At 44.7% G+C, this 15,859-nt stretch overlaps 1 protein-coding gene across 1 annotated transcript; it reads right to left on the reverse strand.

Annotated features, from left to right (window-relative positions):
- Positions 1-12,711: 12,711 nt before the first annotated feature.
- Positions 12,712-15,123, reverse strand: LOC125509804 (cinnamoyl-CoA reductase 1). The gene is made up of 6 exons (XM_048674829.2): positions 14,819-15,123; positions 14,105-14,274; positions 13,819-14,007; positions 13,558-13,720; positions 13,276-13,465; positions 12,712-13,174 (listed from the first exon to the last, which is right to left on the reverse strand). The coding sequence occupies exons 1-6, from the start codon at positions 14,949-14,951 to the stop codon at positions 12,985-12,987; spliced, it is 1,035 nt and encodes a 344-aa protein (XP_048530786.1). The 5' UTR covers positions 14,952-15,123; the 3' UTR covers positions 12,712-12,984.
- Positions 15,124-15,859: the final 736 nt, after the last annotated feature.

The following is a 15,859-nucleotide window of genomic DNA, read 5'->3' on the forward strand; positions in this document are numbered from 1 at the left end:
TGTAACAGGGCTTCATATTCGGCTGCATTGTTGGAGTCTGTATACAGTATCTGCAGTACGTATTGAACTGTATCTTCGGTTGGGGACGTCAGGACGACGCCAGCCCCTAGACCAGCCAGCATTTTGGAGCCATCTAAGTGCATGATCTAATTGGAGCATGCGTCGTACTCTTTAGGGAGTTCGGCTTCCGTCCATTCGGCGACAAATTCGGCCAATACTTATGATTTGATTGCTCGCCGAGGTTTGTATGTTATGTCGAACGGGAGGAGCTCAATGGCCCATTTGGCAATCCGGCCCATGGTCTTGCGGTTGTTTATAATATCATTAAGTGGCACTTCCGAGGCTACTGTAATTGAACACTCTTGAAAGTAGTGTCGCAGCTTCCGGGATGCCATGAAAACCGCATAGGCTTTCTTTTGATAATGTGGGTACCATGATTTGCATGGAGTGAGGACAGTGGATACATAATATACCGGCTTCTGAAGAGGGAATTTATGTCCATCCGCTTCTCGTTCGACGACGAGCACTGCGCTTACAACCTGATGAGTTGCTGCAATGTATAATAGCATTGGTTCGCCAATGTTTGGCGTGGCCAGGATTGGGTTGGTTGCCAGTATGGCTTTTATTTCTTCCAATCCGGCTGTGGCAGCCTCCGTCCACTCGAAGTGTTCGGTGCGCCGAAGGAGGCGATAAAGGGGTAATGCCTTTTCTCCTAAGCGGGAGATAAAGCGACTTAGAGCCGCCACACATCTAGTTAATTTCTGGATTTGTTTGAGGTCTATTGGGGTAGCCAACTGTGACAAAGCTTGGATTTTGGCCGGATTAGCTTCAATTCCTCTACTGGAGACAATGAAGCCTAGGAGCTTTCCGGCTGGTACGCCGAAAACGCTTTTTCCGGATTGAGCTTGATGTCGTATGTTCGGAGGTTGTCGAATGTGAGCCTCAAGTCATCTATTAGAGAGTCGACGTGTTTGGTTTTGACAACCACATCATCTACGTATGCCTCTACTGTTTTGCCGATCTGTTTCTCCAGACATGTCTGAATCATGCGCTGATATGTTGCGCCGGCGTTTTTTTAGCCCAAAAGGCATTGTGTTGAAACAGAAGGGGCCGTATGGTGTGATAAATGTCGTTGCGGCTTGGTCGGACTCCACCATCTTGATTTGGTGGTAGCCGGAGTATGCGCCGACGAAACACAATGACTCGTGTCCTGCGGTAGCATCGATAATTTGATCGATGCGGGGGAGGGGGGAGGGATCCTTTGGGCAAGCCTTGTTGAGGTCCTTGAAATCAACACATAGGCGCCAAGATTTTTCCTTCTTTGGTACCATCACCAAATTTGCTAGCCAGTCCGGGTGTTTTATTTCTCTAATGAATCCGGCCTCTAATAACTTGGCTAGTTCCTGTCCCATAGCTTGTCTCTTAGGTTCAGAGAAACGCCGCAGAGCCTGCTTGACCGGCTTGAATCCTTTTAGGATATTGAGGCTATGCTCGGCCAGCCTGCGTGGGATTCCTGGCATGTCTGAGGGGTGCCAGGCGAATATGTCCCAATTCTCGTGCAGGAACTCTCGTAGTGCGGCGTCCATGGCGGGGTTTAACTGTGCCCCAATGGAGGCTGTTTTTGTAGGGTCCGTTGGGTGGACTTGGAATTTGACTATTTCATCCGTTGGTTTAAAAGAGGTGGACTTGGATCTCTTGTCAAGTATTATGTCGTCCCTGTCCACTTTGGAGCGTAGCGCAGTTAATTCCTCTGCCGAAAGGGCTTCGGATAGTGCCTCGAGGGCCAATGCGGCTGTTTTGTTTTTGGCGCAGAGTGCTATGTCCAGATCACTAGCGAGATTGATGATTCCGTTGGGCCCGGGCATTTTGAGCTTCATCTACCCGTAATGGGGTATGGCTTGGAAGATCGTGAACGCCTCCCGTCCTAAAAGGGCGTGGTATCCACTACTAAACGGGTCCACTTGGAATGTAATTTCTTCGGACCTATAGTTCTCCGGCGCGCCAAATACCACATCTAGTGTGATTTTCCCAGCGCAGCATGCTTCCTGACTGGGGATGATTCCTCTGAAGGTTGTGCTGCTTTGCTCAATGCGGTTCCAGTCTATTTCCATTTTTTGAAGAGTTTCCTCATAGATGAGGTTTAATCTACTTCCGCCGTCCATGAGTACTTTGGTGAGTCGAAAGCCATCCACAATTGGACTGAGGACCAGTGCAGCTGGTGCTTGGGCTGTTCGGAATTTAGGTTCATCACTGGCATTGAAGGTAATAGCCGTGTCACTCCATGGATTCGTTGCTGCCATGTGGCAGACTTCGGCGAGGCTGCGGAGTGTTCGCTTGCGCCTATTATTTGATGCGAAGGTTTCGAAGACTGTTAATACCGTATTGTTATCCACGGGATGGTGCTCTATGGCATTTGGGATGAGAAGATCCTCACCACTTTTGGCCACCTATCGGAGTATCCAACATGCTCTAAGGCTGTGTGTTGGTATGGTATCCGTTGTACTATGAATCTTGCAGGGTCCGTTAAGCCATCCCTCCAATACGGTTCCATGCCCTGCAGAGGGTTTTTGTTTCTTTGTAACTAACTCGGGTGTCTTATGATGTTGCACCCTTTTACTTCGGACTGGGTGTATATTCCGAGCCGGATTCTCCCAAAATTTCGTTTCGGTTTTCCAGGCGCTTTCCATCACACATTACTTTCGTACTATGGACGCCAACTCAGCGAAGCGTGATACCTCATGGCGACTTAAGGCGTTAAGGATTCCCTTATCCGTGCAATTATAGCAGAAAAAAGAGACTGCGTCTTCCTCGCGACAGTCCTTAACCTTGTTCATCACAAGGAGGAATCTGGCCCAGTAATGATGTACTATTTCATGGGGCTCTTGCCTGATGTGGGAAAGATCGTTTATGTCTGGGTGGGTGGGTGGAATTGAGTCCAAACCCCTACCCGATCTGAGACCCAGGGGCCGAGGAGTTTCCAATCTTGGAAGCTCGGGTTCCGGAGTGTTGCCCGATAAGTCTGGCCCGCTGCCTGACTCTAGGTTCAGGGCTTGGGTGATGTCCTCCCGTAAACGGGTATCCGACTCGGAGATCTCAGAAATCCGGACATAGTTAGTCCTCAAGATAGAGGAAGAATCGTTGCATTGTTCCTCCACCACCGCAATATGATGGGTGACCGGTGGAGAATTAATCTCCCTTTGATCGGGTTTAAGCCCAATCCGATCATAGTCTGTAGCGACTCCCAAGGCGGCGATACGATCCAAGAGCTCGTTTAGGGAAGAGAGCTCCATTGGATCCATCTGCTCGGCGAATTCCGAGCTGACGTGGAGGCTGTTTTTGATGACCCGAGAAGTCATCGTCGGTGCAGCGGCCGAACTGGCGGTCATGATGAAACTGCCAAGCCGGAGAGTTTGGCCGAGAGCCAAGGCTCCTCCGGCGGTGATGTTGCTTTTAACAACGAGACGAGGCATCCTTCCTTATGGCGACGACACAGTGGAACTCTCAATGAAAGCACCAATGTCGGTGTCAAAACCGGCGGATCTTGGGTAGGGGGTCCCGAACTGTGCGTCTAAGGCGGATGGTAACAGGAGGCAGGGGACACGATGTTTTACCCAGGTTCGGGCCCTCTTGATGGAGGTAAAACCCTACGTCCTGCTTGATTATTCTTGATAATATGAGTAGTACAAGACTTGATCTACCATGAGATTGGGGAGGCTAAACCCTAGAAGCTAGCCTATGGTATGATTGTCTGTTGTCCTACAGACTAAAACCCTCCGGTTTATATAGACACCGGAGGGGGCTAGGGTTACACAAGGTCGGTTACAAAGGAGGAGATATACATATCCGTATTGCCTAGCTTGCCTTCCATGCCAAGTAGAGCCCCATCCGGACACGGGACGAAGTCTTCAACCTTGTATCTTCATAGTCCAACAGTCTGGCCAAAGGATACAATCCGGCTGTCCGGACACCCCCTAATCCAGGACTCCCTCAACCCTGTTTACTAAAGATGAGAGAACTCACTACTTTTATATCCTTAAAATATTTCCGTTCTCATTAAAGGGTGATGCTAAGACATGGTTTAATTTTCTTGATCCTGGTTGTGTGCGTAGTCCCCAGGATATGATTTATTACTTCTCTGCTAAATATTTCCCTGCTCATAAGAAACAAGCTGCTTTAGGGGATATATATAATTTTGTGCAAACTGAAGAAGAGAGTCTCCCACAAGCTTGGGGGAGGCTTCTCAAATTACTTAATGCTTTGCCTGATCATCCTCTTAAGAAAAATGAAATACTTGATATCTTTTATAATGGACTAACCGATGCTTCCAGAGATTACCTAGATAGTTGTGCTGGTTCTGTTTTCAGGGAAAGAATGCCAGATGAAGCTGAAATTCTATTGAATAATATGTTGATGAATGAAAATGATTGGATGCCTCCTGGGCTAGTTCCTGAGCCTATTCCTAAACCAACTCCGAAGAAAAGGGGTATTCTATTTCTCAGTCCTGAAGATATGCAAGAGGCAAAGAAATCTATGAAAGAAAAATGTATTAAAGCTGAAGATGTTAAGAATTTACCTCCTATTGAAGAAATACATGGTCTTAACTTACTGCCTGTTGAAGAAACATATGATCTTGATCCATTACCTATTGAAGAAACTCATGGTCTTGATAACCCGACACATTTAGTAAAGGTAAATTCTCTCTATAGATATGATAAAGCTGAAATCCCATTTACTAAGTTTGCTAGCCCATGCTTAGATGAGTTTGATAAATTTATGGCTAAGCAAGAAGATTTTAATGCTTATTTTGGTAGAAAATTGAAATACAATTCAAGTATGCTTGAGCACTTGGGTGATTATATGGCTAATTTCAAAGGTGAACTTAAACTTATTAGTAAACATGCTTCTATGGTTACCACTCAAGTAGAACAAGTACTTAAAGCTCAAAATAATTTGCTCAATGAATTGAATAGTAAGATTAATGATAATGCTGTTAGAGTTATGACTAGAGGTGGTAAAATGACTCAGGAACCTTTATTTCCTGAAGGCCACCCTAAGAGAATTGAGCAAGATTCTCAGAGAAATAATGTAGATGCACCTAGTCCTTCTAATAGGAAGAAAAAGAAAAATGATAGGACTTTGCATGCTTCTAGTAAACCTATCGCTGAAACACCTGAGAATCCAAATGATATTTCTATTTCTGATGCTGAAACACAATCTGGTAATGAACCTGAAACTAGTGATAATGTTAATGATAATGTTCATGATGATGCTCAACCTAGTAATGATAATGATATAGAAATTGAACATGCTCTTGATCTTGATAACCCACAATCAAAGAATCAACGTTATGATAAGAAAGACTTTGTTGCTAGGAAACATGGTAAAGAAAGAGAACCATGGGTTCAGAAACCCATGCCTTTTCCTCCCAAACCATCCAAGAAAAAGGATGATGAGGATTTTGAGCGCTTTGCTGAAATGATTAGACCTATCTTTTTGCGTATGCGATTAACTGATATGCTTAAAATGAATCCTTATGCTAAGTATATGAAAGATATTGTTACTAATAAAAGAAAGATACCGGAAGCTGAAATTTCCACCATGCTTGCTAATTATACTTTTGAGGGTGGAATACCAAAGAAACTTGGAGATCCCGGTGTACCAACTATACCATGCTCTATTAAAAGAAACTATGTTAAAACTGCTTTATGTGATCTTGGAGCTGGTGTTAGTGTTATGCCTCTCTCTTTATATCATAGACTTGATTTGAATAAGTTGACACCTACTGAAATATCTTTGCAAATGGCTAATTAATCAACTGCTATACCTGTTAGTATTTGTGAGGATGTGCCTGTTGTAGTTGCAAATGTTACTATATTAACAGACTTTGTTATTATTAGCATTCCTGAGGACGATAGTATGTCTATTATTCTTGGAAGACCCTTTTTGAATACTGCATGGGCTGTTATTGATTGCACTAAAGGCAATGTCACTTTTCATGTTAATGGTAATGAGCATACGGTACACTTTCTGAGGAAACAACCTCAAGTTCATAGTATCAACTCTATTGGAAAATGTCCATCGATTATATTTGGAGGTTTTGAATTTCCTCTTCCTACTGTCAAGAAGAAATATGATATTCTTATTATTGGGGATATGCATATCCCCGTTGAGGTAACATAGTGTTATTCGAAATTTCTCTGGTTCCATGATATTCGGAATGAGTTTGTTAACAAGACCTGATCAACCTTGTTAGTGGATTCCTTTTGATGAGCATGAGATGGATGAAACTAGAAGGCACAACCTTCTGTACCCCACTTTAACTTTCTGTTATTTAAATTAAATTAAATAAAAATAAATATTTTTCTGTCTGTTATCTGATTATCCGTGCAATATAAAAATACCCCGAAAATAAAAGTTCTCCAAATGCCCTGAAATTTAAATATGATTTTTTCTAGAATATTTGAGAATATTTGGCACTGAGAACACAACAGGGGGGTCATCCACCTGGCCATGAGGGTGGAGGGCACGCCCTGCCCCCTAGGGCGCGCCCCCTGCCTCGTGAGCCCACGGTGGCCCTCCTCCACTTATCCTTTCACCCACACACTCTTTCTTCCTCCCACAAACATGAACAACCAGCTCAAACCCGAGTCCAAGCTCGTTTTGCTACCATTTTCGATCTCGCTCAAAGCACCTCTCACAAAACTGCTTGGGAAGATTGTTCCTTGGTATGTGACTCCTCCATTGATCCAATTAGTTTTTGTTCTAGTGCTTTATTCATTACAAATTTGTGCTGCCTAGGTGACCATGTTCTTGAGCTTGCATGTCAAATTTATATGGTTCCAAGTAGTTTTGATGCATGATATAGGCTCTAGGCACTTGTAGGAGTAGTTGCTATCAATATTATTGAGTTTGGTTTACTTTTATTTTTGAAGTTACTAAATTTTTTTCAGAATTTTTCAGAGGAAGAAATATGCTTAGGAAAATGTTCCAAGGTGGTTCTTCAAGAAAGCAAGGATCCAGGCTTGCAATGCGTGATGCTGATGAAGAGCCACCAAGAGACGCTCCAGTGCGTCCTTGTGAATGGCCTCCTAAGAACTTTATGGATCGAGCGGGAATTAAGGAAGAATTTAACGCATATTTGCGTAACGACAATCTTGTGAGCTTCGAGGAAGAGAAATGCAGTCAGTATCACCATCTCACTAGTTCCTTTGTGAGGAGGTTTGAATTTTCATCTTCACGTAATTCTCCAACTGTCCTGTTTGATCTTTATGAAAATTCTTACACTATGGACTTAGAGGATTTTACCACTGCTTGCAAACTTCCACAATGGGGTAGTATCGGGGATCCTCGCAAATCTGAATTTAGAGATTTTCTTGCTAGTATAACTGTGGGGGAATCTAGAGATATAACACAAGCTACCATAGGGAGCATTCACTTTCCTGCTATACATTATTTTGCTCTCTTCATAGGTAGATGCATTAATGGTAAAGATGAAGCATGTCATATGTGTGTTCCCGACCTCAGTATTCTTAGGAGTGCTATGTTAGGAGACAAATCTTATAATTTGGAAGCCATTGTTGCACATAGGTTGCATCTTAATAGATTTAATGGAGATTTCTTTGGTGGAATTTATGCAACCCGCATAGCTAATTTTCTTGGTGTAGCCATACGTGAAGATGATATTGAATTGCCTCCTGCTTACCTAGACTTTAATGTTATGGTTCACCACCAGTTTGTTGAGAGGAATGAATCACCTCTCCACTATCGACTAATCTTTGACAGACGGCGTGCTGTCCGTATTACTATCCCTGCTCCTGCCTTCTTTGATTATCAGGCAAAGGGAAGATATATTATTACCAGAGAGGAGGCAGATGAGTACGAGAGGAGAGCGGAGGCCGCTCGTCGCCACGCTGCAGCTCAGGAGACGATAGCCGCTGCATCGCAGTACAACCCCAACTATTATTATGGATATCCACCAGGCCAGCCGTGGCCATAGACCAACTTAGACCAAAAGCCTAAGCTTGTGAGAGTACGTATTTCCCACCGACATTACACTTATGTTCACTCACTCATTGCTAGACGTCGGTGCTCATACTTTTTCATTGTATCATCCATGCTAGTTTACTTTCCTTTTTATGCTTTCTTCTTGTGTGTTTAATAAACCTTAAGAAAAACCAAAAAAAATTAGTTGTAGCTTTTAATTAGTTTACTTTCCATGCTTGTAGTAGTAATTAAAAAGAAAACCCAAAAATATTTCCTGTTCTTCTTTTTCTTGTTGGGAGCTTTCCCGTGTAAATAGTTTTATTTCTTTTCTTTTCTTTGGGGGTCGATAGGAGAATATCATGATTAAATTGTTGAAGTGGCTCTTATATGCATAAATGTTGATCTGACAAAAGAGCCCATATTGCCTTGTCTTCTCCTGTTTATTGAATGCTTGCAGATTCCAGCTTAGTCCAATGCACGTGCACTATTATTATTATTCACATCGTTCGGTCGTGCAAGTGAAAGGCAATTATGACGATATATGATGGACTGACTGAGATGAGAAAAGCTGGTATGAACTCGACCTCTTTTGTTTTTGTAAATATGATTAGTTCATCGTTCCTGATTCGGCCTATTATAAATAAACATGTTTGCAATGACAACTAGAGATCATAGTTCTTGTGCCATGCTTGATTAGCTATGAGTTATAATGGTTTACCTTGTGTGCCAACATGCTATTGAAATGGTTATGATGTGGTATGATAGGGTGGTATCCTCCTCTGAATGATTTAAGTGACTTGACTTGGCGCATGTTCACACATGTAGTTGAAACGAAATCAACATAGCCTTCACGATATTTATGTTCATGGTGGATTATATCCTATTCATGCTTGCATTCGGTGTTGATTAATTTTAATGCATGTTCATGACTGTTGTCGCTCTCTAGCTGGTCGCTTCCCAATCTTTTGCTAGCCCTCACCTGTACTAAGCGGGAATACTGCTTGTGCATCCAACTCAATAAACCCCAAAGTTATTCCACATGAGTCCACCATACCTACCTATATACGGTATCTACCTGCCGTTCCAACTAAATTTGTATGTGTCAAACTCTAAACCTTCAAATAAATATCCTGTTTTGTATACTCGAATAGCTCATGTATCAACTAGGGTTGTCTGTATCTTCCATGTTAGGCAGGTTATTCTCAAGAGGAGTGACCTCCTCTCCTCACTCACGAGAAAAATGGCTGGTCACTGGGATGCCTAGTCCCATGCTTTATGCAAAATAAATCAAAATAATTGCAAACAAAACTCCCCCTGAGACTCTTGTTAGTTGGAGGCACTCGTTGTTTCGAGCAAGCCATGGATTGATGCTTGTTGGTGGAAGGGGGAGTATAAACTTTACCATTCTGTTTGGAAACCGCCTATAATGTGTGTAGCATGGAAGATATCACCATCTCTTGGTTGTTATGTTGACAATGAAAGTATACCGCTCAAAATATTATTCACTTCTATTTCAAAACCGAGCTTCGGCACCTCTACAAATCCCTGCTTCCCTCTGCGAAGGGCCTATCTATTTACTTTTATGCTGAGTCATTATCCTCTTATTAAAAATCACCAGTTGGAGAGCACCGATGTCATTTGCACTCATTATTGTTAGTTTACATTGGGTGTGGCTTGACTGGATCTCTTTTACCATGAATCACAATGTCTAGTCAGTCCTTGATCTTTAAAGGTGCTCTGCATTTATGTTTTGCGGTCTCAGAAAGGGCTAGCGAGATACCATCTTGTTATATCATATTATGATTGTTTTGAGAAAGTGTTGTCATCCGGGATTTATTATTATTGCTCGCTAGTTGATTATGCCATTGATATGAGTAAACTTGAGACCTTAGCGTTATTGTGAATGTGGTTAGTTATAATATTTGCTGAAAACTTGAATGCTGGCTTTACATATTTACAACAACAAGAGCAAACAAAGTTTGTAAAAGTTTTTCTTTATCACTTTCAGTTTGTCAACTGAATTGCTTGAGGACAAGCAAAGGTTTAAGCTTGGGGGAGTTGATACGTCTTCATCGTATTTACTTTTCCAAACACTTTTGCCCTTGTTTTGGACTTTAACTTGCATGATTTGAATGGAACTAACCCGGACTGACGCTATTTTCAGCAGAATTACCATGGTGTTATTTATGTGCAGAAACAAAGGTTCTCGGAATGACCTGAAACTTCACGGAGCAACTTTTTGGAAAATATAAAAAATACCTGCAAAAGATGAAGGCCAGGGGCCCACCACCTGTCCACGAGGGTGGGGGCGCGCCTGCCCCCCTAGGGCGCGCCCCCTACCTCGTGGGCCCCCTGGAGCTCCTCCGACTCCAACTCCAACTCTATTTATTTGGTTTCGGGGAGAAAGATATCAGAGAGAAGGAGTCATCGCGTTTTACGATACGGAGCCGCCGCCAAGCCCTAAAACCTCTCGGGAGGGCTGATCTAGAGTCCGTTCGGGGCTCCGGAGAGGGGAATCCGTCACCATCGTCATCATCAACCATCCTCCATCACCAATTTCATGATGCTCACCGCCGTGCGCGAGTAATTCCATCGTAGGCTTGCTGGACGGTGATGGGTTGGATGGGATCTATCATGTAATCGAGTTAGTTTTGTTAGGGTTTGATCCCTAGTATCCACTATGTTTTGAGATTGATGTTGCTATGACTTTGCTATGCTTAATGCTTGTCACTAGGGACCGAGTGCCATGATTTCAGATCTGAATCTATTATGTTTTCATCAATATATGAGAGTTCTTGATCCTATCTTGCAAGTCTATAGTCACCTATTATGTGTTATGATCCGTTAACCCTGAAGTGACAATCGGAATACTTACCGGTGATGACCGCAGTTTGAGGAGTTCATGTATTCACTATGTGTTAATGCTTTGTTCCGGTACTCTATTAAAAGGAGGTCTTAATATCCCTTAGTTTCCTTAAGGACCCCGCTGTCACGGGAGGGTAGGACAAAAGATGTCATGCAAGTTCTTTTCCATAAGCACGTATGACTATATTCGGAATACATGCCTACATTACATTGATGAACTGGAGCTAGTTGTGTGTCACCCTAGGTTATGACTGTTACATGATGAACCGCATCCGGCATAATTCTCCATCACTGATCCATTGCCTACGAGCTTTCCATATATTGTTCTCCGCTTATTTACTTTTCCGTTGCTATTGCTATCATCACTACAAAATACCAAAAACATTACTTTTGTTACCGTTACCTTTTGCTACCGTTACCACTACTATCATATTACTTTGCTACTAAACACTTTGCTACAGATACTAAGTTTCCAGATGTGGTTGAATTGAAAACTCGACTGCTAATACTTGAGAATATTCTTTGGCTCCCCTTGTGTCGAATCAATAAATTTGGATTGAATACTCTACCCTCGAAAACTGTTGCGGTCCCCTATACTTGTGGGTTATCAGTCCACCAACATATCAAATTATCAAAGTAACGAACGCGAATCATATGAGTGTGATGAAAACTAGCTTGACGATAATTCCCATGTGTCCTCGGGAGCGCTTTCCTTTATATAAGAGTTTTTCCAGGCTTGTTCTTTGTTACAAAAAGGATTGAGCCATCTTACTCCACCTTACTTACTTTTGTTACTTGTTACCCGTTACAAATTACCTTATCACAAAACTATCTGTTACCGATAATTTCAGTGCTTACAGAGAATACATTACTGAAAACTGCTTGTCATTTTCTTCTGCTCCTCGTTGGGTTCGACACTCTTACTTGTCGAAAGGACTACGATAGATCCCCTATACTTGTGGGTCATCACTGCCGCAACCACTGTATCCACCGCGCCACCAAATCAAGCCACCGCCGACCCCTCAATGCTGCAGATCCAACTCCTCCCGCCTCTCTCTGTCCATCATCGCCGAAGTATCCGCCGCCATTGCGCTGCGTCCTCACCACTGACCGAGGAGCTCCACCGGCTTCCAAGACGCCCGTCAGCTGGATTCCGGACATTTCTCTACCTGGAACATGCATGAAGGCATGTGGGATTGGCTCGATAAGTAAGACAAGCCAGACATCGCCGCTCGCACCTTGAACAAGGTGTGTTAGCAGCTCGAACAGCCAAAGCGGGACTTGAACTTCCCCGGGATCAAGACTCAAGGCGATGCGGAGTTCATTGGTCCCGAGATCGAGATGACGACCGTCGCGGAGAAGGAGACTCTGATTGTTCTGAATTAGTGCGACGTTAGTCATTGGGATGAGGTTGCATGATGAGGTTTGCGGTGAAAAATACGCACCTTGCGCAGGTGGAGTATGAGTTCTCGGCATCGGGGAACAACACGATGAATAAGGAGGTGAAGGAGGAGGAGAAGGAGCACGTGAATGAGGACGACGAGTCGGGCTCCGACATTGACTGTGATAACTTCAAGTTTGTATCCGAACTAAGTTTAAAGTTTGCATGTTTGATCGAATTTGCAAAGGTTTTGGTGCCCAATATAGGGCAATAGTTTGGTGCCCTATTATAGGGCTGCTGTTTGTGTGTGTGTGTGTGGGGGGGGGGGGGGGGGGAGTCAGCTGATGCATAATGCATTTTTTGGTGCCCAATAACAAATTAACAACTTTTTGGTGCCCTATTATTTTTCCCACAAATGGTGAATTTAATTAGCTTAAAATGAAGCATCAAGCGGATACAAACACAATCATTACACATTGATCTCTGCATAGTTAGGAAATGCTCTATTATAGGGCTGTTGTTGGGATGCTCTAAAATGCACCATATGGATATGGATGTCGTTTGGTAGATAGCGTTTGGCGCATAAACACTTGATTTCGACAGGGAAAAACTTTTCACTATAATGAGGGAGACCTTATTACTGAATCAAAAGGAATGGTCCATCTTCCACCTTCAACTTGAGACGCTGGATTGGTGTGAGCCGACTGCAAGATATGATTGTAGAACTTGTGCCTAATCTCTCGCTCTTGCTGAACCTAAATCTTGTTGTAAAGAGGAGGGAAACGGCATGGCCCCGCCCCCTCCACATCGTCCAGAAACCCGGCCTTCTGGCAGAACTCGACGCTGTCCGTGATGGTCTCCTCCAGCGACCGGCAGCTCCACCCCAGCTTCTTCAGCTTGTCGGTGGTCATTGGCGCCGGGTGATCCATGTCACTGATGCTTTCCCTGCAATTTTGCCAAAGTGAATGAAGTCAACCAGTGCTGGGGATGGGATGGGCTTCAGCATTCCAGTGAGGGAAAAGAGGAGGATAAAGAGGCCTGCGTACTTGCTTATGTGAGGGTAGTCAGGGTACATGCTCTTGAGCAAGTCCAGCAGGTCGCGGGCGGTGATGACATGTGGGGCGCAGATGTGCCTGCCGGTGGCCTCGGGCGCCTCGTAGAGAAGAAGCAGCGCGTCGGCGGTGTCACGCACGTCGACGATGTGCCAGAGCTTGTCCCTCATCCGGTCAGGGCCTCCTGCATGCACCGGCGCTCAAAGGATGAGAAACAGAGGACAGGGCACACGGTGCATCATCAGGTTGTGAGCGTGAGGTGATGACTGAAACCACCTTTCAGGAAGTAGATGAGGAACTGGCTGCTCGCGTTCACCGTTGGCTGCAGCAGGGGACCGAACACCACCGCCGGGTTGAGGGTGACCACATCCAGGCCGGTCCGCCGCCCGTACTCGAGCGCCGCCTCTTCTGCGGTGATCTTGGAAACCGAATACCAGTCCTGCAGAGCCATGGCAAAGATAAAGAAATCACAAGTTTATTAATTGCTCACAACAAGATTTGGTGCTTCCCTAACAGCACCAGATTCGGTGAAAGTACCTCGTTGCTCCTGCAGAACTCTCTGTCTGACCAACTACTTTCATCTTTGATCTTGTCGGTGGGCCAATCTTTCGGGTTGATATCGACGGCGACTATGGATGACACGACGACCAGCCGCCGAACCTTGGCGGCGGACGCAGCCTCCAGTACATTCCTCGTACCAGTAGCAGCAGGACCCAAAACTTCAACCTGTGTGTACGTATGGCATGAATACTTAGTCTGATGTTCAGTTGTAATGTAAATGACGATACATGTCGTACACAAGATCTGCGAAGTGCAGACTCACCTCTGGATCAATCACATCCCCCTTAGGAACCGGGCTCGCGACATGGAAAACTCCCTGGCATCCCTCTATGGCAGCCGCCATCGCGTCGTAATCAAGCAGATAGGCCTTGATAAGCTTGAGATTTTCAGATGCGTTCTCTAGCGACCTCAGATGGCCGGTCTTCTTCTCACCTGAAACATTATCAGAACTATTCATCTGTTTATAGTACGACACTACTAATATATATACTACCCCCTCCCAGAATAAGTGTCCCATTTAGTGCAACTTATTTTGGGACGGAGGGCGTATATGCCAATTGTTTTGTGCATCGATCGAGGGTGCACTGATCCAACGGTCTAGCGCTACAAAGTATATCAGCGCAAGTAGCTTAAACAGGAACACCAGATCCCACGCTACTTCATCAGCCAGACGTCCAGATAACCCCAGAGAACAGGTAACAACAGTAGAAGATCGAGCTTTTCCGGGGAACCGGAATCTGGATCCACGGTGATCATGCTATGTAGATGACACCTTGACCGATGTAACCGACTTGTGTCCCATTCAAAGAAGGAAAAATCTGGAGAGGGTGGGGTCGGAGCAGGCTCGGTGGCTGCGCGCGCGGAGGAGGTGGTAGAGGAAGTCGGGGTGGCCGGAGATTCGCCGAGCCGAGACCGCCATGGCGGGGTCGCATGCACGGGCACGGGCACAAAAGGAGTCAAGCAGGCAGGCACGTACCGAGGTCGCGCACGGTGCCGCGGACGGTGTAGCCGCGGGACAGGAGGAGCTTGACGAGCCACGAGGCGATGTACCCGGCGGCGCCGGTGACGCACACCGTCTCCCCCTTGGCTCCATCCATACGCCCGACCATGGCTGAAGCTGATAGGCTCCGCTCCACACACTGACACACACACACCACAGAGCGCGAGCTCCACTCAACGTCTGTGGTTGCTAGCAGCAGCAGGAGTGCTCAACGATAGCTACTGGGTCAGGGAAGCAGCCTGCTACAAGTACAGGTTGGAGGGAAATTTGCAGGGCACACACACATGTACGAATCAGCGTTTGTTTATATGCAACTTCGGGCGGCCCGTAGATCAGAATCTTGATCTGGAACTCACGTGGAACTGATTATAGTTTCTGATACGCAAAGATTCAGCATGGAGCACGCCGATATATTGTATATATAGACTACTTGAAACTCGAGCATCCATGCGCAACTTGATCGCTTTGCGCTCAAATAGCGCACAGATCGACATGCTAGCAGTTATCGCGCCGGCACTATTTTGTATCTTTTGTCGGCACAGTATACACTATAATTACGGGGAGCGTCTAAACGTCAGGTACGTGAAAGAACGCTTCGCACCAGTCACTTTGTTTTCTGCCCGTCCGATCCGCATCCAACCGCTCACAGGCCGTCTTCCGGGGAGCTTGTGGTGCTACCGGTGCACCGAACTCACATTGTACTTTTAAAAATTCAAAAAAATCTGAAAAAAATTAGCACACTCGCACAATAGCAATGTAGGTTCTCACAAAATTTCAAGTCAAAATTTAAAACATAACTAAAAAAATGACAAATTCAACACTGAATAGTACATAACATAACTTGGGCTTTAGACTTGGCCCATTATTACACTGATGTCAAATTTGTCATTTTTATAGCTCAAAAAACATTTCAAATTTTTATACGAAATTTTGTGACATCGTACATTGATGTTGTGTTAGAATGCTAGATTTTTTTTCAGATTTAAAAATATATTCTATGGCATCCGGTGCACTGGT

Source organism: Triticum urartu, chromosome 5A, assembly GCF_056163025.1.
Source record: "Triticum urartu cultivar PI428250 chromosome 5A, HENAU_Tu73, whole genome shotgun sequence".
Lineage (NCBI taxonomy): Eukaryota > Viridiplantae > Streptophyta > Magnoliopsida > Poales > Poaceae > Triticum > Triticum urartu.

Excerpts from the sequence above, each read along its gene's own strand:
- LOC125509804 (XM_048674829.2), bottom strand. The coding sequence starts at position 14,951 with ATGGTCGGGCGTATGGATGGAGCCAAGGGGGAGACGGTGTGCGTCACC. Across the intron at positions 14,275-14,818 it reads CGGCACCGTGCGCGACCTCG|GTGAGAAGAAGACCGGCCAT; the intron begins GTACGTGCCTGC and ends ATAATGTTTCAG. Across the intron at positions 13,466-13,557 it reads CCTCATCTACTTCCTGAAAG|GAGGCCCTGACCGGATGAGG; the intron begins GTGGTTTCAGTC and ends CGGTGCATGCAG.